The sequence below is a fragment of the Monodelphis domestica genome, chromosome 8 (genome assembly GCF_027887165.1).
Source record: "Monodelphis domestica isolate mMonDom1 chromosome 8, mMonDom1.pri, whole genome shotgun sequence".
Lineage (NCBI taxonomy): Eukaryota > Metazoa > Chordata > Mammalia > Didelphimorphia > Didelphidae > Monodelphis > Monodelphis domestica.
The window spans coordinates 10,774,521-10,796,273 of record NC_077234.1 but is presented as its reverse complement, the minus strand read 5'-3'; the positions used below and the strand labels follow the sequence as shown (position 1 = coordinate 10,796,273).

At 51.9% G+C, this 21,753-nt stretch overlaps 1 protein-coding gene across 4 annotated transcripts in view; it reads left to right on the top strand.

The window, feature by feature from the left end:
* The window catches only part of FARP2 (FERM, ARH/RhoGEF and pleckstrin domain protein 2), an 85,995-nt gene that overhangs the window by 57,425 nt on the left and 6,817 nt on the right, over nucleotides 1-21,753 (top strand). For all 4 annotated transcript variants that reach the window (XR_008914271.1, XM_056808604.1, XM_056808603.1 and 1 more), the window contains exons 14-18: nucleotides 10,485-10,666; nucleotides 18,783-18,872; nucleotides 19,187-19,320; nucleotides 21,046-21,127; nucleotides 21,261-21,498. Coding sequence is in view for 3 of the 4 variants with exons in the window: in XM_056808604.1 (XP_056664582.1) it covers nucleotides 10,485-10,666; nucleotides 18,783-18,872; nucleotides 19,187-19,320; nucleotides 21,046-21,127; nucleotides 21,261-21,498 (726 nt within the window). In the remaining variant the exon portion in view is untranslated. The remainder of the gene's footprint in view (nucleotides 1-10,484; nucleotides 10,667-18,782; nucleotides 18,873-19,186; nucleotides 19,321-21,045; nucleotides 21,128-21,260; nucleotides 21,499-21,753) is intronic.

The following is a 21,753-nucleotide window of genomic DNA, read 5'->3' as shown; positions in this document are numbered from 1 at the left end:
ACCGGGCGTGCGCAGGAGACGCTGCTGCAGGGCCCCAGGAACTTCCCCCAGCCCCCAGCCTATGCCTTGAATCCTCTTTTGGGGGTGTGGAAGGTTCAGAACCTCCGGGTTGGACCCCATTGACAGCTGTGCGCTCTGTGCCTGGAGGCAGTCGGGAAGAGCCGTCCCTGCTAGTCCCTGCCGAGTCCCAAGTGTGACTTTCTCTCCACTCCATCGGCAGCTGCCTTAGCCCTGGCCAGTGCCCGTGATCAATAAAGCTAAGCAGCTGCCGTGCCCCAGGGCCTTTTAACAGGAGATGTTCCCTATGAATAAGTGATGAAGGACTTTTTTGGGCCAGGTTAGTGAACTCACTTGAATTTGCTGCCCTAGATCATGATTTGAGAGGCAGTTTAGGAAGGGGGAGCTTGTGTCCCAAGGGGGCGCCCACAAACATTTTGGGGTCTCCCACAGAGTGCCAAAAGGTGCGTTTTGTTTCATAACTTTAGCTGCTGCAGCAGTGCCGCGGTGTGCCATGTAGGGGGAGGAATAGAACCCGAAAATGCATTCCAGTCCTTCTGGAAAGGTCGCCCCGTTTGGCATTCGTTAGCAGGCAGGGCAAGCAACAGCTGCAGGCACAGTGGACCCCGGTCCATCAGGCGGCTTTAGTCACAAACATAGGGTAGGAAAGTGCTAGTTGTCTTATTCCCAGCGACCGCAGCGTGATCATGAGGCTGCGAACTAAGTCAGGGGGGTTCAGAGGGCCGGGGAGCAGGAAGGCAAAGGCCCCGACAGGCTGGCTTTCCGGATGATGGGGTGGTGTCCCAGCAGCGCGAGCCGGATGCTTTCTGGTCGATGCTGTCCCAGTTGACATAGCCTTGTTGGTTAGAGCCATGGGGGAATCAAGGAAGCAAGTCTTGTCTTTCCCCCTAGAAAGGAGAATTTGTGCCCGTGCCTTTATGCACCTACAGGCTGAAGAAGAGAGTTCGTGCCCGAGAAAGCCTCCCCAGGGGTTGTCCCAGGCTGCCCTCCATGGTGGTAGGAGGGGCCCAGGGGCTTGGGGGACCACGCAGAAGTGTCTTCGTAAAATGATGCTTGAGGAATTCAGATTTGAAGCGACTGTCCCTGTTTACAAATGTTGACCAGTAGGCTTAGCAGAGATTAGCGTGTCTAAACTCGTAAGGCTCTGGCAACTTGCTTTATATACTCAGAAGCAGTCTCCGCTGTAATTTGGCCAGCCCCATCTCCAGGTAGGAGGTCTTCTCCCTGAGAGCCGGGGTGCCTAATGTTTTTTGTGTCGTGGACCATGTTGCAGAATAATGTGTGAAATAAAATGGCATTGGAATATAGTTACCAAAATAGGTTTTAAAAATCCATAGGACCCCCCCACCCACATGTTCCTCTAGAGTATCCTAGGGTTCTAGGTGTTCCAAGCTCCACTGATGTCCCCTTCCTCCCCAAACAGCAGGTGCCTTCTCTTTCCCTGCCAGTTATTTCTCACGGAATTCTTTTCCTGGAGAGAATTGCTCTATTCAGCCGTTGCTTGGGGGTGGGGGGGGCGGAACATTTTCCATCCTGATCTGTAGGAATTTTACATAGCTGCTCACAAGGTCACATTGTTGCTGAGTAGAAAGGCTGATACTTGAATTCCTTCCTGGCTGTCATTTGCTTCCAGCCCCTTTGAGTTTTGTCAGACTGACCTTGCTTAGCGGAAGGAGGGAGTGCCGAGAGGACAGTTGCCAATTGCGGAGGATTTTCCTTCTTCACCAGCATCCTTAAGTTCAGAGGCCTGAGGTCAGTTTCTGGAGTGGCTGATGTTGGAGGCTCTTCTGCTTCCCAGCCTGTGTGCTTCAGAGTGTCTGCTGATGGCCTCCTCCCTGGTTTTGTCCCCCTGGGGGTCTGTCTGCTCCCCCCTTCAGACTATTGGACGGCCTTTCTGGGCTGGGCTCCGCCACATCTGTGCCAAGAGCTTGGGGAGGAGGAGCAGCGTGTTGCTTGTCGATAGTGCTAAGGAGTGATATGTGACTAAAGGGGCCTCCTTCTTCCTCTTCCCTTTCTGTTTCCAGCTCTTTGAGGTAACAGCAGTGGGGCTGGGAAAGCCGCCTCTTTGGCAAGTTTTATGTAAGCTGCTGGGTATACGCAGCACTTCTCCCTGGCTCGAGGGATTTCCCATTAGTTGCCTTCCTGGTGGACCATTCAATGCTGTGTCGGACTTTTATGTGATTAAACAGTCTCCATCCGCCTCCTCCCACAAACAGAACGGCCCCAGGGCTGTGGGCTGCTCTCACAATGCTGACTTTTACTAAAGGGCAGATTTGGCCTCCGCTGCCCATTGCTTATGCTCAGCCTGAAGGAGTGGCGCTGGAGAGAGGATGGGAGCGGGCAGGTGAGCTTGGCCACTCCGCTCGGCAGGTGCCGTGCGATCTCTCGAGGCCTTTATTCAGGTGCTAGAAAATATGTGCAGAGTTCTTTTCCAGTGCAGAAGTTGCTGTTTGGTGTTTCTTCCTAAAAATGCCCATTTGGACTGAATACTTTCTCTGTTCAGCTTTCTCCAAAGCTTGGACTATCAAGTGAAACCAAGAGATCCCGGAGGATATTGCCTTACAGACTGAAGTCTCCTGTTGTCCGCTCAGACTTTCATTTAGCTAGCTCTGCTGTAGGATTTTAGCCAAGAGCTTATGCTTAATGTCGGACAAAGGCCAAGGAAGCTCCCGGCTCTCGTCTCTCTCCTCCCCGCCCCCACCCCTCCAGCTTTTAGGGTCTCTGGAAAATGGTGTCGTTTCCTGTGCGTGTGTGGCTCTGAGTCTGAGCAGATGCCTGGCCCTTCTGTTGTCCGAAGAGCTCCGTAGTGCGTTTGGCCACAAATCTGTGTTCTGGACGGAGGGCAGCGTCCGTGGTGCTGTGCTAAGTGAGGTGTGAAATGCACACGTCGAGGAGATTTCTGCCCGGGAGCTAGAGTCGTCCTCGTGAGTCAGTTTGCTGCAGCTGCTGGTCTGTGTGCGGCGGCCTCCCCAAAGCACCGAGAGCAGCCGCCAGCCCCCCGGCCTCAGAGGCATTTGTTGTTGAGCAGAGACCGAGCCAAGCGTTCTGGTTAGTCATCGGAAAGTCCGGCAGTTGGTGTGGTAGCGCCAGAATGGAGTAGCGTAAAGGCTTTGCTGAGGAGGAGCACTTAATTGTGGGGTGCAAATTGACTGCCCCAGTATTGGCTGTGGCAGCACATACTGTGTGCTGTAGACTAATCACTTATTCATGTGCCTTGTTATGATAATGAAAATAGAGTTGATGTTCCTTCATTTTAAACTCCAGTGCCTCTCCGGAACCTGGGACACTCACGCACACGCACATGCATGCACACACGCATGCACACGCACATGCATTTTATATACATGGATTGTTTGGGTACAAACCTGTTGGTAAGCCCTTCCCATTATTGTCATTCTGTCTTTGATGTCAGTAGAGGTCTTGTTCAGTGTTGAAGTAGAAGGTACGCCATACATTTTTAATGCAAAGTCTTGCAGAATTTCTCTGCATCTAGGAATAATTTAAATCCATCCTAAATGCTGTGAGGGTGAGTATACAGGATATACCACATACAGAGTGAAAGCTACACCACTAATTCAAGTCTTCAGGAACATGTATCCCCTCCCTCTCAGAGAGATCTTAGCAAAGCTCTCCCATAAACTGAACGGCAGCTTCATGGGGGAAAGGGTTTTAAAAATCAGTATTTAAGGATCCACCATTTGCAAATTTGAGAATATTTGTTTCACTGTAAGTTCCTTGAAGTATGATATCACTATAATTTTATTCTTCATTTTTCTCACTTCAGAATGTAATTTGTCCCCTAGATGTGCCTATAAAGGAAGAGCCATTGACTCAGGGCCCATGATAGTAGGTGGCTCTGACTGACCTCTTCCCTCTTCAGACCCAAGTCCTGGACTTTCCCTCTGAATTATTGCTTAGCTTTAGAGAGCTTCACAGACTTAAAAGCACAGTATGTTTCCGTTTTCATTCTGCATGCAATTCTTTCACTGTTAAAAGGAAGATAAGGGGAGCTGGAATTTCTTAATACATTGAAACTTGATCATTCAAGAGACATTTTGGTTGGCTAGTTTTGGGGGTCTTTTACATTTTTGTTTTCTGTTGAAATTACTGATTATAAGTCTGCAGAAATGTACTAACTCCGAACTTTTTCATTGTTTATGCAATAAAATAAGGAAACATTTATTATAAATGACAAAATGGACTTTTTAGCTTTTTTCCCCTTCTATTTATTTACACTGTAGGTTTAAACAATGATATTTTTCTAAAGTTTCTGGATATCTTTGGATTAATGTTTTTCATTTCCTAGATTAATGCTTAATGGAGGAAAATGACATTTAAAAATATTTCCCATCTTTAAGTTGATTGCTATATTTCTCTATTTAAACAGTCAAGATATAAAAACAAAACAAAAAACCCAAACCCCCAAAACCAAAACCAGGGAAATGCCTCCTCCTTCATTCAGACTTCCTTGTTAGCTGTGTATAGAAATTGTACTCTGTTTGCCATAGTCTAACTTAAGTAGATTCAGAAATAATTAGCACTCGTGTATGCAGTACCTTGTACTTGTATCTTTAACATTTTTCAATGATGAGTTTATGGGAGGTCATGGAAAAGAGTCACCCAGAAAGAGCTGCTCTCCACACCATGGGGGGAAACATCCCAATCCATGAGACTACAGACCCTTTAGAGTACTTAAGGAGTTTCAAAACATGGGTTAGCTGTAGACACCTTTAGCATCCCACCAAGAAGTACTGTTTCTCTTAGTGATTACAGAATAAATAGGACCGTTACTTCTTGCATTCTTCTAATTCATTTAAATTCCATCCTATCAAATCCAGTGAATTAATTACAGTAGCAAACAAATCCCAGAGTCAAAAGTTTCCAATTGTATTTCCATTTTTGGTAGAAATTTGACTTGGGTAGCTCATGGCTACGTGGATAGAGAATCAGGCCTAGAGACAGACGGTCAGATCTGGTTTCCTACTTCCGCACTGTGTGTCCCTGGGCAGGTCGCTTAACCCCACTTGCCTAGCCCTTCCCACTTTTTTGCCCTAGGATCAGTTCTTCACATCATTTTTAAGACAAAAGGTAAGGATTTTTTTAAAAGAAGGAAAATGAGGTCCCAAAAAGGTGTTGTGTGTGTCTGTGTGTTTTGGGTGAGGTGGCTTCCCTTTTACATCAACATCAACTTCGTATGACGCTCTTCTTCAAAACCTGATAATCTCTATCCGTGAACGTCCAGTGTTTTGACGTAAAACGGCTTTCCTCAGGGAAGGTCACGTGTGGCTCTACAGTAGCAGCAGAAGTTAGCATGGCCTTAGAAGACTGACCCTGTAAGGTGCCAGCCGGACCCTGGGGAGCCCAGGAAGCCGCCGCCGTCGCCGCTGCTGCTGCTGCTGCTGCTGCTACTGCTTTTAGACGTTTGCAGGCTGCTTTCTAGGTGTGGAGACCTTGGGGTACCATGGGAAGTCTCTGTCCAAGTACTTTTCCGTATTTATCCCTTGAGGCCCAGCCTGAATTCTACCTCTTCCAAGAAGGCTTCCTTGGTTGCTCTAGACTTGGTCTCCTTCTTTACAGCACCCTTAATATGCCACACAATTTAGAGTGATATAAGCTTTGGCATTTCCCAATGACTCTACAGCTTGGCCCTAACATCCTTGAATCTAGGAATACTGTCTTAGACTTTTGTATGCCCTACCGTGCCCAACCTAGAGTTGGCCATGCAATGGATTCCACATAAGTACATGCCAGCTGACTGGCGGCAGAGGCAGGGATTGTGGGTACCATGTTTGGAAGCTCCACTTTGTCTGGACCCACAGGCCTCAGTATCTTCTGTGCCCATAATGCCCCACTGGGCCTGGGGCCTTCTTGTGGCAGGCTGTCCACGTCCTTCCAGCCAAGGTCCTTCCTGACATCATGACCCACAAGGGACTGGTGGAGAAGTAAGTGCCCAGTCAATCTCCAAAGCCTCGTCCAGCACGGAAATTCTTGGAATAGTTGAAATGTTTCTCTAGGAAAGTTCAAGACTGAACGGCTCATACTTTATGGGTTGTACTTTGGGGATAAAACAGTTCAGTTTTCCTTAATTTCTAATGAAATCAAACCTGGTTTAAGTTTATTCAGTTTGACCATTTTGCTTTAGGGTCTTTTCTCTCTTGTTCCAGAAAAACAGATGTGCCCATTGTCATATTCTTCTGTTTCCTTTGTGGAAAATGGTACTGAATTGGGAAGAATACTTCCAAAATAGGAATCCTGTGGCCTCGTTTTTCCTTCAAACAACCTAGCTACAAATAGCTTGGGAAAATGAAGGAGCCTTCATCTGATGCCATATTACCCAAGTTGTTGGCAATCATAGACTTTTGTGATCCTTAGTTCCATACGGTGTCTTCCTGGTGGCCTGGAGACAGAAGTAGGTTTATCCATCTTGCTTCACAGTCTGCAGTGTTGGGGCGCCTCCCCCGCCCCCATTTCCTCTTTCCAGCTCACTGTGTCCTGATGTTTGCAGCCATCTGCCCCTCCTCATAAGCCACACACCCAACTTTGGCTTACGAGAGAAACAAGCAGCATTTTTGGGCATGACTTTTTCTACATCTCAAGTGCTTTTGCTGGTCTTGTTTACAAGAAACAGCTGTTTTGCTGGGTCATTGAAATGCTTACGAAAGAGGATTTTTAAGGAAAAGAGAATTGAAATGGGTGAAATAATAAAGAAATTTAACTTAATTATCTTTCATTATAATCATTATCTCACATCATCTAAGTAGATGAATTTAAGTCAAGCCTTTGAAGGGAAAACTGAAGGTAAGCTGGAACCCAGAGCGTTCTAATCCTGAAGCTAAAATTCCCAGTGTTCTCCGAGGTTACGGATTTCTTTGTCCAAAGGGACTCCGTTGTGGGCCTCCCCTCTGCAGAAGCTCCTTTGCCCAGCTTAGGCTGACAACGACTGTCTTCTCCAGCTGTGAAAGTGAATAGTCCAGCGGCAGTGTAGACTGCAGTGGAACCTAAATCCTCAAGCACTTCGCTCAGGTTGTACAGAAGGATTTCGTTTGGGCAATCCGAGAATTCCTCATTGTCTCCATTTGAAGAAATAGGCCCACTTGGCTGGAGCTCTGAGTCTCAGGTATTCTTCATTTTACCTAGCTGATGAATGACTTCTTCCAAAGTTGGGTGTAAATACATTTTGTTTTCCCAGTAGATGATGTAGGGAGGGGGACGTCGGAGGTCAGATTTTCAGTAAAGTCACTTCTATTTGTTATCAAAGTGACTCACGAAGTCAACAGAGTTCTTCCCTTTGTGCTTGCTTAAACAGAGGGTTTCCAGAGACCTGTTTTATTGAATTGTAAGCCTGTTTTCATGAGTCTGTCAATTGCACATCTTTAGACCCTTTCTGAAATAATTGCCCTCTTCACTATTCCTTGTTCAACTTTATTTAAACTTTTAATTTTTGCTGTCAGTTAAAATTTCTTGCAGCAAAAGGCAACATCCATGCTGGCTCTTTTTAAATTATTGCAGTGTCGGGTTTAGGGAAACACGAATTCCTAAAAGCTTTAAACAAACAAACAAGCTACATTTGGAGAGTATCTCTTGTAAGACAGACTCCAGGGCTGAGCCTAGGGGAATCATTCGGCATTTCAGTACACTGGGCAGTTCCCTAAGTTTCAGGAAAGGCACTGACCTGGCCTACATTAGTGGAGGGAGTTCCCTCACCAGGGACTTCTCTAGGAAATGGCAGTTCCCGTGCTTCCCTTCCTCCTCCAACCCCATGCGTGCCTCTTTCACGTGGAGAAGAATCTATGGACTCTGGCCAGTGGACAATTGACAGTAATGGGCATAAAGACAACATTTAGCTGTTGGGTTTTCCTTTTCCTTTTTAAAGTAGAAAAGTACGGTTCCACTTTTTGTAATTTGGCCCATTAAAGAAAGAACAGATTCTGGTACAAGAACCCTGGAATGTAGAGCAAGAAGCCACTTTAGCAGAGAGCTCAGATTTGTCAAGAAGGCCATTCTCTTTCTCATCGTGCTTCACAAAAGTGATGAGTTAGCAGTAGAGTGTGCCGTTGGAAGAAGGCAGGCCTTGGCGAGAAGAAATGCACTGTCTTGAATCCTGGGCACATTGGCCTTCACGAGGAGCAAGAAAACCTGTGCAGAGTAGAGCAGAGCCCTGGCCGTGGTAAATACGATCCTGTTAACACAAGAAAGGGAGTCATTTTTTTTGATAGGAGAGGGCGACGGGCAAGGGAGGGAATTTTGTTGCCACGTATTGGGTTGCTAATTGATTTTAATTGAAATGTATGACCAATAAGTCCAATTCCAATAAACTGATTTTTCATGAGTGGTTTTCTATCTTGTTGTCTAGGTTTTCTGTTTGGGTGAACACTTTTCTGGGTTGAAAGCTAGCTGAACTCAAATGATTACAGTAGGAAAAAATGGCCTTTTTGCTGAGCATTTATAGCGAATCTTCAGATGGTCTGATAGCTGAACCTCTTCTAACACTGTTCCAGGCTTCCTTAGATGTCTGAATTTGTCAATGTGAAAATAAAAGTTTCCTCCTCCTGCTTTTGCTGCTGCATTTTACTGCTTAAGTTACTCAGCTTTGTGGGCTCAAAACTGATGAACAAGACGAATAGCTCAGCAGTCTCATTCCCCCTCTCCATCTTGCTGACCTGGACTGCGCTGGCCACACATTGTATATCCTACTTGGTTCCATATGTGAAGTGTTTATTTAGAGGCTAAAGTGGATTCTGTAGATTCCAGAAACAGTCTCTGCTCCAGAAGGATGCTCCAAGTTGCCACAGAATAGGCAGGGGAGAGGGAGGTGATCCAGAGCCCAAGGAGGCTCCTGACTGGGAACAAGGAGATTAGGAATTAAGAGAAATAGAAGAGCCAAGAAGCTAGAAATTATAGGACTTTTTAAAAACGTTTTCCCTAAAAGTTTGAACAAGAGACTATACATTTTACTAATTGCATTAGTAGTCATTGAGACAATATTAAAAAGTGTTTTTAAAAAATCTTGATTCATGTAGAAAAAAATAAATAGAACTATAGCTTTCCTTTTAAAATTGGCTAATGTCGAATATATTTATTTTTAGAGGCCAGTGGGAGGTCTTTTCTCTCCCCCTAAAATGGCCATTGGTATATTTCCCATTAGGTAACTTTCTACCGTTATCATTTATGTTGATGATCATCAGCTTGGTTTGCCAGTAAATGGAAGCCAGTGAAAGAAATTGTATTAACAATGGAAGCTAGCTAAAAAGGAAGTGGAAAAAAATACTGAAATAAACTTTAATGAACGGAGCAGTTTCAGATGACTGGACGTGATGTGCTTCTTTGAGTATCCTGACATCTTTTTACCCATCATTACTGGGTTACTTTATCATCAACAGCCAGTATCTCTTAATGGGCCAGTGCTAAGTGCTGGACATAATGAGAAGGCAGAATAAATCGATAAAAAGGATTCTCTGAAAAAGGGATTCCTCATTTCCTAGGCTTAGGGATTTGGCTCTTCCTCTTTTTCCTCATCATGGCTTTGTCATTTCTTTCTTAGTTCTTTAATAAGAGAAAGCCCTCCCCCAGGAGGGGATCTCTATCCTCTACGGCCATCTTGGAGGAAGCCAAATAACCTTCACCTTAGTCCCAGTGCAGTGATTTTCTGGCACTTTGTTCTAGCCTGTCTATGATTATATTTGTGTACGGTTTTGTACAAATTCTCAGAAAATGCTTAGGAAAAAATTATAGTTATCTTAGTGAGATAAAAAAATCTTTGTTTTTTAAAGCTCAAAACTTATTTTTGCTCCTGACAAAACAAAACTAGATCAACGTACATTTACAGCTTTTTACAGTGAAAATTAATTTCTCTGTAGAGTTTGTCCATAATGGCATCTTGCTTGCTGGACCACATCTGGCTCATTTTTCCAGTTCTCTGTCTCTCTCTCGCCTCTCTTCTCTCTGTCTCTAGTTCTCTTTCTCTGTCTCTGTCTCTCTCATACACCACACACACTTTCTCTAGTGTACTCTTAAACGTTGATCTATTTTCCTCACACCACATTTCCACTTTGTATGGCTTTAGATCTTTATGGAAACAATTGCCCATCATTCCTCAGAGTTTGGATTTCTCTCAGGCCTTATTTCATTCTATTGTTCCAGAATTTATTTAACTATTCACACATTTTCCTTCCCCTCTTTTAAAAATAAAGCATTGTGGGGGTGGCTGGGTGCCTTAGTGGGTTGAGAGCCAGGAGGCCCCGGGTTCCAATCTAGATTCAGACACTTCCCAGCTGTGTGACCCTGGGCAAGTCACTTGACCCCCATGGCCTAGCCCTCACCTCTCTTCTGCCTTGGAACCAATACTCAAGTATTGAGTCTTAAGGCAGAAGGTGAGGATATAAAATAATGATGATGATGATGATAATGATAGCCTCTCCCTAATGCTGGCCTTCTCAGTTCACGCTCCCCTCCTGTTCCAATTGCAGGCCTCTCGGAGGACAGCTCTCAGCATTCTAACCTCACGTCATCGAAGAGTTCCCTGAATCTGCCCCCAAGCTTTCAGGTGGCTCTGAGCCCAACAGGACGGGGCTCTTCCCCTCTCCTCAGCCCCGTCCTGGGCGATGCTGGTTGTGTACAAGTGGAAGAGGAAGAGGAGACGAGACCCAAGGTAGGATGCTGCCTGTGTGTCGATAGACGTGCTCCAACGGGAGGGGTGCTTAGTACTGATGCTGGACTGCTCTGTGGGGAGGCATTGGGATGTCGGGGGACAGTGAGAGAGCCAGAGGGGCCTCCAGCACTGACTGCCCCAGTCCTCACATGAGTTTGTTGGGTGGAAGGAGGAAAGGAAAGAAGCATTTATCTAGCACCTACTGTGTGCCCCAGTTAGGCACTCATTTGGATCTCCCAGCGACTCTGGAGGGTGGGTGCTGGGCTCAGCCCCATTTTATGGAGGACTTAACTAGGTCACCTAGCCACGAGGGTTTGAGGTGGGATTTGAACTTGGGTCTTCCTGACTCTAGGCCCCACTTTTACTTTGTTAGATGGGGAACAAGAAGTCTTTGAGAAACTTTAATTAGCAGAATTAAAGCATAAACACATAAGTAACAAATGAGGGAAATGGCAGCCTGAAAAGGAGGATGCAGAGCCCCCATGTGCTGATGTGCCAGGAGATTGCTCCAGAGGCTGTGGGCTTCTTGGAGGAGGAGGCATGGTCCTTGTCAGCCTGCAGGTGATGGATACACCTCACCTTATGAGGCCCGTTTAGACAAATGAAAATGCAGGCTGAAAACCGAAGGTGAACACGGGGGATTCTTGCCCGGTGAGCAGGAGTTAGTGGTGCCTGACGGTCCTCTCCGAGCAGCATTGGAATGAAGCTGCCTCCCCAGAGGCCCTCCTCTCCAGCCTTGGGCCCCGATTCCCAGGCCTGACCAGTGAGAGTGTGGCCTTGGAGTGGGGAGCTGAGGGTTTGCTTTCCATGCTAGACCCGTTCTTTGGGAGTTAAAAGGCACAAAGCCCCCTGAGGAGGTGAAGGAGGCTGAAAGGAGGGTCTAAGAACAAAAAAGAGCAGCCAGAGAGTTTCCAGGGCAAGTGACCAGTGGGCACGTTGGCCACAGAAATGACCGCTGGCTCCTCCTCCGCCCCTGGGCAGCCTCCTTGGTCAATGAGCGTGTGCTCAGTACACAAAAGTGAAGTGACTTGCCCTGGGTCACACTCCGGTGGGATTTGAACTTGGGTCTTCCTGACTCCAGGCCCAGTGCTCAGTACCCTGAGATAGCCCTCAGCCACCTCCAAGACAGGAGCAGATTGGGCTTGGCAGTCTCTAAAATTCCTTTCAGTTTTAAAATCCTGTTTCTATGGATTTTAATTCCTGAAAAGTTTTTTTTTAACCCTTACTTTCTGCCTTAGAATCAGTACTAAGTATCAGTTCCAAGGCAGAAAGCCTGTACGGGCAAGGCAACTGGGGTGAAGTGACTGACCCAGGGGGAGGCCATATTCGAACCCAGGATTTCCTATCGCCAGGCCTGGTGCTCTGTCCACTGAGCCACCCGGCTGCCCCTACCCTGAAATCCTAAATGGGCTTCCTGTGATTTTCTCCTTGCTCTAGGGAGTGATCTGTGCATCTTTCTGCCACCCCGCAGGCCTGTCCTCTCCTAAGCTGACCTCCAGGGAAGGAGAAATCCTGACTTGATTTCCTGTTTAGAGTCACTCTTTCACAGTTTGGTTTTTTACTTTCTGACATGAATACAAACAGTTGTCGAAATCTCCAGGAAGACGGCGGGTCTGGTCACTAGAAAGGAGCCGCATGCCAGTGGTCCACTGTGGGCAGGGAGGCGCAGGGAGGACCGCCCAGAAGGTCACTTCCCACAGTAGAGCCCCCGGAGCCCGGCCCCAGCGCCCACGTCCTCCAGCTCTCACTCGCCTCCTTTCTGGGTCATCCCACCCCAGACGGTTCATCCAGTCCTGGGAGAGGACGGGGAGAGGGTGCTCCCGAGGCCTGTTGACAGCCCCAGCCACTGCAGCCACCCCCACTTCACTGGGCTTCCTCCCCCTGCCCTGGGAGCAGGCCTGGGAGCTGAGGAACATCGGCGCCCACAGCCCAGAGGGCGGCAAGTGTGCCCGCCTTTCAGAACGATCTAGCTGGGCACTTGCGCTGTCCTGGCTACGGTGTGTGCGTCAATGGGGAGAACGTGACAATATTGAATCTTCCCTTGCTCTGTAGCCTTCCCTGCCTGGGCCTACAGCCTTCATCTGGGGCTTCACCAGGACTGTGTCATTGATGTACCAAGAAGGTGTTCTCGGCTTAATTGCCAGCTGTGGGGGGATGTCATGATTTGGAAACCATTTTTACCAAGTATTTGATCATGGTGCCAGGCTGGACTTGGGCAGCCTGGCTCCTCTGGCCACTGGGTGTGAGTCTGAGCAAGTCCAGCCCATATTATCTTGACTGTGGCTCTACAATATTTGAATTGTTCTTTTCACCTTGACCTGGGAGTTTTGGAATTTGGCTGTGATATTCCTGGGAGCTATCCTTTTGGGATCTCTTTCAGGAGGTGAATGATAGATTCTTTCTATTTTGACCTCTGGTTCTAGACTATCAAGGCAGTTTTCCTTGATGATGTCTTGAAAGAGGATACCTTTTTTTGACCATGGCTTTCAGGTAGTCCAATAATTCTTTAATTATTCTTAAATTTTAATTCTGGATTTATTTTCCAGGTCAGTTGTTTTTTCCCATGAGATATTTCACATTTTCCTTTATCTTTTCATTTGACTTTGATTGTTTCAAGTCCTTTTTGAGCTCGTCTATGAATTCTTTTTGGGTTGAAAGCAATTCATATTTTTCTTGGAGGCTTTGGATGTAGCAGTATTGGCTTTGTCGTCTTCTGAGTTTGAGTCTACTCTGTCACCAAAAGAACTTTTGATGCTGAGTTTCTTTTTTGTTTGCTCATTTTCTAGCCTTTTTCTTTTAGTTTAAAAATCTGTTAAAGTTGGGCTCAGTAACTGTGATGAAGGGAGCCTTGTTCCAGGCTTCAGGTTCTTTGTGTAGCTGCTTTCAGTTCTTCCAATGCACTTTGATATGAGAAGAGGCGTGTTTAATGCCCTCTCAGCCTGTGCTCTGGTCTGAGTGTAAGCCCAAGCGGTCATTTCCCCCCTTGGAACTGTGCCTGGGGTCCCCTGCTCCCCTGGGGCTGCAAGTGCTCTTCCTCCCCTGCCACCGTGCCCCAGGACTGCAGCCTGGTTTTGCTTACCCGCAGTACGAGAGTCTTGCTCCCAGAGCCAGCAAAGGGATCCCCGTAACTCCTTCTGCCCAGTTGTGTGACCCCCCTACCATCTGTGGCCGAGAGCTCTGGAAGTCTTGGCTGCTGCCAGGCCTGTGTATGTCCATCCCTCTCACACGCCTGCCTGAGAAGTCGGGCCGGCGCAGATGGATGGTTTGTAGTTCTCGAGAGTGCTTTTTGGATTTACAAATACGAAGCAGGACCAGCCCTGGAGGAGGCATTTCCTCCCAACGTTGTCTTTGAGGGGAAGAGAAGAGCTGAGAGAAAAGGCGCGGAGAGACCTCCTGATCGTCCCTCACAGCCCGCTGGCTGGCCTCCTGGTCCGTTTGCAGTCGGCTTGGGCTAGGCTCTGTCGGCGTCCTCGTCTCACGATGGAGAAGCCACGGCTCAGCCGGGTGAATTGGCCTGCCGGGGCCAGAGAGCTTGAGTCCAGGCCACGGCGCAGGCACAGACCCTCCCTCCCCCCAGACCACGCCAGAACCCCAGAGACAAAGCGCCCAGGATGCCCAGAAAGCAGAAGAAGCTTTGAGAAAAGCCGCGAGCTGAGCCCTCCTTCCCCACTCCAGCATGCAGCGGCTTGCTTGGACAGCACGAGACAGCGCGGCAGCCCCGCCAGTGCAGGGGCAGACACGGGCAAAGGGAGGGCAGCAGGGCTGGACCCCCCAGGAGCCTCAGGGGCGCGGACCCCCCCAGGAGCCTCGGGGGTGTGGACCCCCCCAGGAGTCTTGGGGGCGCGGACCCTGAGGCCCGCCAGCAAAAGCCGACAAGAGGGAAATCTGGGGAAAAGCAACAAGCTGAAAGGATCGAAGATGTCAGGAAGACGGAAACCCGACGACCTTGAACACAAACCAGTCAGTGAATAGGGAAAACATTAATCACAGAAGGAAATCGGCCTCGAGCCCGTATCCAGCACTCAAGTCTCCAGGAAGGGAACCGCCAGAGTGGGAGCGGTTTGAAAGAGAACTGATGGGCCGCACATTCAGGCAACACTAAAGAAAGAGGAAGCTGCCGCGGCGCCTGGGATGGGGATCAGGAATACGACTCTAGAAAAGGGAGGGGCACCCTGGAAGAAGAGCCGCAAAATGCAGGAAGTGAAGACGGACCGGCCGGACCTCCTGGTGGTGGAGACCCGGGCCTCCCGGGAGCCTGGGATGAGGTGCCAGCATGTCGGGAATAACGGAAGAGAATGGCCCGGAGAGCCTGACTGTAGAAAGGATTCGCGGATGGCCTCCAAAACGAATAAAAAGGACTCCAAGACGGGGAGTCGTTCCATTTCGCGATCCAGTGATCCAGTTCCGAGATCACCAGTTCTACCTGCCATCGGGAAAAGCCTTTCAAACATCCAGGAAAGATGGCCCAGACGATTGGCACCCACTAGGACAAGGAGGCGGAAATGGATAATGTGCTTTCAAAGGATGGAAGCCAGGATGCTGTCCAAGAGGGCCTCCGCCAGGCTGAGCTTAACTTACATCCAAAAAGTAACAAAGAGGCATTTGGAGCGTTTGGGATTTGTTAGGAACCACGGAAAAAGGCAGAAGGAGTGAATAAAGGCAGTAGCCAAGGCCCGCAGCAGGGCAGGGACAGCCGAGGCCAGCAAGAAACTTCTGAATGTACAAAAGGACGTGAAAAGGGTGCCGGAGAGCGAGGGAGCTGTTCTGGCGGAGCCTGGCAGCCCTGCCCCCGGGTGGATCGGGGCTTGGGGGGACTCCGGGAGCCCGCGCACAAGGGCAAGGTGGCCCCGCTGGTCTCCGAGGAGCCTGCAGAGGCTGGGGGAGGAGGCCTACGTGGAAGGAGATGGTCTGTGAGGGGAGAAGGGCGCTGGGGCCTGGCCTGGGGGATGTGGTGCCTGGGAAGTGGCCGTCCCTGGGAGGGCCGTGGATGCGGGAGCAGGCCACCAGGATCGGGCGCACAGCGGGGCGGACGGACGTTGTTCTTGAAGTGCCCTGCCTTAAAAGCCTGGCTCGCCTGAGCGTGCAGAGAGAAAGCCGACGAGCGGAGAAGGAGGGCCCGGAGTACCGAGAAGCGGAGGACAGATCGCCGCATGAGAAATCTCTTGGAAAGGGGCCGAGGTGGACCTTTAAGAACTAATGAGTAAGACGCGCTGAAGAGGAGAGGACGAACGTGATCGCCTGCGCCAGAGGGAACGGGGAGAAGCACTGCCCAAGGTCAAAGGGGGCCACGAAGCAAACCTGCAAAGGAAAGGTGAGGGCGCAAGAGGGGGGGCCCGGGTCGTCTTGAAGCAGACGAAGGGAAGGAAGAAGTCAGACCTTAAAAACCCAAGATCAGCGCCAAAGGGCCGAAATACCAGCTCGACTCGTCACCTTCCATGGGAATGAAGCAGCCCCCGGAAGAGGATTTGGATAGGAGCTCCCAACTCTACGTCTGTCGCTTCTCTTGTTGTTTAAAGCGGAGGCGGACAAACAGGATGAAGACAAAAAATCGGCTGCAGCCGACGAATGCGAGGAAGCCGGGTTGTTCTGACACGATCTGACCAGGTAAAAACAGGCATGCCGAAAAGAAAGGAAGCAGCAGGGAAACGCGGTGATCCAGGAAGGAAGGCCAGACAGCGGCCTACGGGGGCCCTTCGGCTGCCTTGGCATCCGCAGACGCAAAGATGGCAGCTGAGCAGACGGCCGTCTGCGGCTCTCCGTGTCCCGTCGGCCTGGAGGAGGACGGACCGAAGGGACGCGTCCAGGCGCGGAGCCCACCTCGGGGCTCAGCTGCAGGCCCCGTCAGGCTCTGCCCGGCGGGCTGGCTCCGAAGCCTCCAGCAGGCCTTTTTGCTTCTGGCTGGGCAGACGGGACACGGAGGGGGAAACTCAAACTGGTTACGCGCTTCCACCTGGGCCCGGCTTGTGTCGGCTGCCCCTGCTCCGGCTCTGTCCGGCCGTCCATCCGGAGAGCCTTCCTTGGTTCCCTCGCCCAGGAAGCCTTCTTACTTTGCCTCGGATGCTTGCCAGCGTTTCACCTTTTTGCTGGTTTTTTCCATTAAGTCTAGAAACCGTTTCTGTCGATGGTTTTGGACGTTTTGAGACGCTGACTCTCTCCCTCCCCCTCCCCATAGGCTGTGCCAGTTCGCTCCTGCCGCCCCTCCCCCAGCCTGGAGTGGGCTCTGCCCCCCAGAATTCGGCCACCCCGCAGGGCCCAGGCTTCCACCAAGAGGTGGCTTCCGATTCCGTTTCTTTATTGTTTTAAAAGTTGCCTTCTGTCTTAGAATTGACACCGAGTGTCCGTTCCGGGGCCAGAGAGCCCCAAGAATGAGACAATCGGGGTCCCCTAGCGAGGAAGTCGCGGAGACAGATTTGAACCCAGGACCTCCCGTTTCTGGGCTTGGCTCTGGTTTAAACCTGGTTGGTTGTGCTCTTTGTATTCTCCTGTAGCAGCCGCTTCCCCAAGTGCTGCCCGGCTTTACTAAGCTTCCTGCCTGTGTATCTTTCCCTTCCTAGCTGGGGGGTTTGCCTGACCCCCCCATATTTCTCTTCCCAGATTTGTTGTGCTTTTCCCTCTTTTTAAATAGAGATGGGCGAGAGCCAAGCACATCCGAAAGGTAGGAAAGCCACGGCTGGGGTGGCCAGAGCTGTGCCTCTCCTGGGCCGGGCGGCCTTCCCTTCTTCACAGCCAAGTCTGCCTCGCCCTTGGGCCTCGGGGGCTGTGGAGGGTCTCCTGGGGGCAGCTGTAGGGCCTGGGGGCAGCTGAAGGTCTCCTGGGGGCAGCTGAAGGTCTCCTGGGGGCTCGAGGTCTCCTGGGGGCAGCCGTAGGGCCTGGGGGCAGCTGAGGGTCTCCTGGGGGCAGCTGAAGGTCTCCTGGGGGCAGCTGAGGGTCTCCTGGGGGCTCGAGGTCTCCTGGGGGCAGCCGTAGGGCCTGGGGTGGCTGAGGGTCTCCTGGGGGCTCGAGGTCTCCTGGGGGCAGCCGTAGGGCCTGGGGTGGCTGAGGGTCTCCTGGGGGCTCGAGGTCTCCTGGGGGCAGCCGTAGGGCCTGGGGGCAGCTGAAGGTCTCCTGGGGGCAGCTGAGGGTCTCCTGGGGGCTCGAGGTCTCCTGGGGGCAGCCGTAGGGCCTGGGGGCAGCTGAGGGTCTCCTGGGGGCAGACTGGCAGAGGCAGCTTCCCTCGTCTGTCTTGGCTCTGGTTGCCTATCGAGGGTTCTTCTAGAGGCGTCCGAGGGGGTCTCGCTCGGGTCTCTGCATGGCTGAACCTTGCCTGACGTGCTCGGAGGGCTCGGGCAGGCCTTCCGGGCCGGCTGGCGGAGGTGAGGAAGGAGCCAGACTCTGTTCTCGGCCACCTCGATCCGCGCTTCCAGGAGCCTTCCAGGAGTCCACCCGGCGCCTCGCTGCCGGAGGCCCAGCGTGCCGGGCCCGTCCCGCAGCGCGCCGAAAACCGGGCAGAGAATCCCCGTCGAAGCTGGTCCAGAGCGAGAAAAGCTGCTCCGGGCGCAGCGTCCGGCCGGCCGACGAGGAGGTGGAAAAGGGCAGGACGGGGCGGCGCAAGGAGCGGTCCGGGAGCGGCTGGCCGGTGGGGGGTGAAGGAGAAGCTCCGGCACCGCTCGGGGACGTCCGACTGCGCGGGACCAGCTAGGGGAGGGCTCTGGAGAGCCGCCGGCCGGCCGGGACCTTGTCAGGGGTCGGTTCAGGGTCTGTCTCTGGGCCTGTCGGCGAGCCGGGCTGAGAGGGCTGGCCTGGACCAAGGCTTTGCGCCTGCCGATGTCTCGTCTTGGGTCTGGGGAGGCCCTTCTGGACTGCCTCACAGGACGGGCTTCTGCCCCCGGGGGGGGCGCTCAGGGCCGGAGCCTAACAGTCCATTTCTCAGCATCCTCTTCCCGAGTCACGTGATTTGAGGGCGCGGCTGGGCAGGGAGCCTGGAGGCAAGCTCTGAGCCGGACCTCTTGGGCGTCACCGGAGCTCAGCGACTGGCTGGAGCCGGGACTGGGGCGGAGCGAGCAGCCCAGCCGAGGGCCTCCCGCCTGCCCGCTTACCTTGTGCGAGGGGGGGCCTGACGCTCTCTCGTCTCCTTCAGCGCGCCCCGACGGACAAGGCCTACTTTATGGCCAAGGAGATCCTGGCGACGGAGTGGACCTACTTGAAGGATTTAGAAGTCATCACGGTGGTACGGAATCTCCGGCCTTCGGGCCCTCCCCGGCTTGCTAGAACCGACACAGCCCTGAGCCACAGACAGGGCCCAGCTGGGCAGGCCCTCCCCCGCCTAGCCGGGCGCCTCTCTGTCGCCCCCTAGTGGTGCAGACCCCAGGGAGACCAAGGGAAGGGACCCTGGACAGGGCGGCCGGGCCAGGGGGCAGGAGGGAGCGCCGGGGCCCCTTCGGGGGCAGACCGTGTTGGGCCGGCCCAAGCAGGCGGGGAGCTGTTCGTGGAGGGGCAGCAGGTGGGGCCTCCGTCCGCGTGACCGCCGTGTCTGTGCCGCAGTGGTTCCGCAGCGCCGTCATCAAGGAGGAGGCCATGCCCGGGCCGCTGATGGCCCTGCTCTTCTCCAACATCGACCCCATCTACGAGTTCCACCGAGGCTTCCTGAAGGAGATGGAGCAGCGCCTGGCCCTCTGGTGAGCCGCCCCAGACCGCGGCCGACGCCCCGGAGCTTCGGCCCCTCTCGTGGAGCTCCTCTCCGGGCGTTGGTGCGGCCCCCGCAGTCACAGGCCTCCCCACAGCCACAGGCCCCTCCACAGCCACAGGCCCACATAGGCCCCCACAGGTGTGAGATTTAAAATGGTTGAGGTCTTAAACTGTAGTGATTAAAATAGTGGAAGATATAAATTGTGATAGATATAAGAGAGGGTGAGTCAATTTGACCGCAGAAATATGTTTCACTACAGTGTCTTGGGTTTTAAAATCAAATATAAGGTGGTTGCCAGGGAAATATTCCCAATTATTCAAATACCCAAGTCAATTGGGTTTTAGAGAGATTTTAATTAACAATACAATGAGTAATCAAAGAAAGAGAGAAAGAGTAAGAAAGGAATAAGTATGAAGGGCCTCAAGCCAATATGGCCTAGACTTGAGTCTTAAAAGAGAAATCAGTCAGTTTTTTATCACTCACCACAAGGTCTGACTAAACAAGGATTCTAGTAACACCAGGCCAGCGTCCTTCCTCAAAGAGTCTTCCAGCCAGAGATTGCTTCAAAGGGCCTCTCTCAAGAGCCTCCAGAGCTCCTATCCCAGAGGGACAGAGCCCCTCAGAGGAGCTCCTCAAGGAGCTCTCCTTCAGAATGAGAGTCAGAAATCAAGAAACCTTGCTCTTGGGGGCAGCTGGGTAGCTCAGTGGATTGAGAGCCAGCCCTAGAGACGGGAGGTCCTAGGTTCAAATCTGGCCTCAGCCACTTCCTAGCTGTGTGACCCTGGGCAAGTCACTTGACCCCCATTGCCTAGCCCTTACCACTCTTCTGCCTTGGAGCCAATACACAGTATTGACTCCAAGACGGAAGGTAAGGGTTTAAAAAAAAAAAAGAAACCTTGCTCTTCTCTGAGCTCTTATTTTTAAGGGCAAAATCTCCTCTGTCACCTCCCCTAAGTCCTTACATCTATCACTGTAAATGTTTCTAAAGGACGGCCCATTTTGAATTCACAGCTGAGTAGTTTTAATCTCTTTAGTAAATCAGGAAAAAATGCTGCTGTGTCGACAAATTTCATTAGAAAAAACCTCTGAATAAGTTATCACCCTTTTAGGTTTAAGTAGTTTACAAGTTGCCCCACCTTTATAGGTACCTAGCATCCCATTGTATCAATTTTAAAACAGTCATGACTCAAAGAACTTCCTGTCCCTTTCATAAGCATGGATCAAAGTACTTTCATTGTTTAGCAAGCAGTTTTCTGTCCTAAAGCAGTCTTAAGTAGGGTGGAGCAGGGACACTCCCATAGCTAGGAGCCCCCACACTCAAGTAGAGTTCTCACCATCTGCTAGGGAATTTTTTTAAGTAGAAGATTCCCCAATGGGGAAAACCCCTAACATTCATAAGTCTGAGAAATTTTGAGGTTTAAACAGGCCCCCACAGCCACAGGCCTGCACAGCCACAGACCCCCCTCAGGTCCCCCCCCAGGCCCCCACAGCCACAGGCCTGCAAAGCCACAAACCCCCCCCTCAGGTCCCCCCCCAGACCCCCCCACAGCCACAGGCTCCCACAGTCACAGGCCCCCCCAGATCCCCCCCCAGGCCCGCACAGCCACAGGCCCCCCCACGGCCCCAGGCCCCACACGGGTGTCCTCATCTCTGGGTGGATCCCAGGTGGGCACCCGGAGTGCCCGCCTGACCCCGCATGGTCTGTGCCTCTCAGGGAGGGAGCTTCGGGCGCCCACGAGAAAGGCGGCCCCCAGCACATCGGCGACATCCTGCTGAAGACCATGCGCGGCCTGAAGGTAGGGCCCGCGGGGAGGTCAGGGCGACTTCTTGGCGGCCAGCCTGGCGGGGGGGGGGGGGGGTGCCCTTTCTGTGGGCGGGGCCGGGTGGGTGCCGCGCCCCCGCCCCCCCCCACGCGGTGGCCTCTCCCAGGGCTTCACGGGCTGCCTGCAGAAGCACGCCGAGGTGCTGACGGAGCTGGAGAAGGCCACGAGAGGCCTCAAGAAGCTCGAGACGGTGTACCAGGAGTTCGAGCTGCAGAAGGTCTGCTACCTGCCCCTCAACAGCTTCCTCCTGAAGCCCATCCAGAGGCTGATCTACTACAAGCTGAGCCTGGCGCGCCTGTGCAAGCACTACCCGCCCGGCCACCCCGACTCCGCGGACTGCCAGAGTGAGTGGGCGCCGCCGCGGCCCCCGTCCCTCCCTGCCGGGTCCGAGCCGCGGTGGAGGGGCCCCTCTGAGGTGGCGGGGAGGCGTCGGGGACTTGCCCGGGGTCACACTGCTAGGTGGTGTCTGAGGACAGATTCGAACCCAGGACTTCTTGTCTCCTGGCCTGGCGCTCACCCAGCCGCCCCACCTTCTGTTTTAAAATCAATACTAAGGATGCGCTCCCAGGCAAAGAGAGGTAAGGGCTAGGCACTGGGGC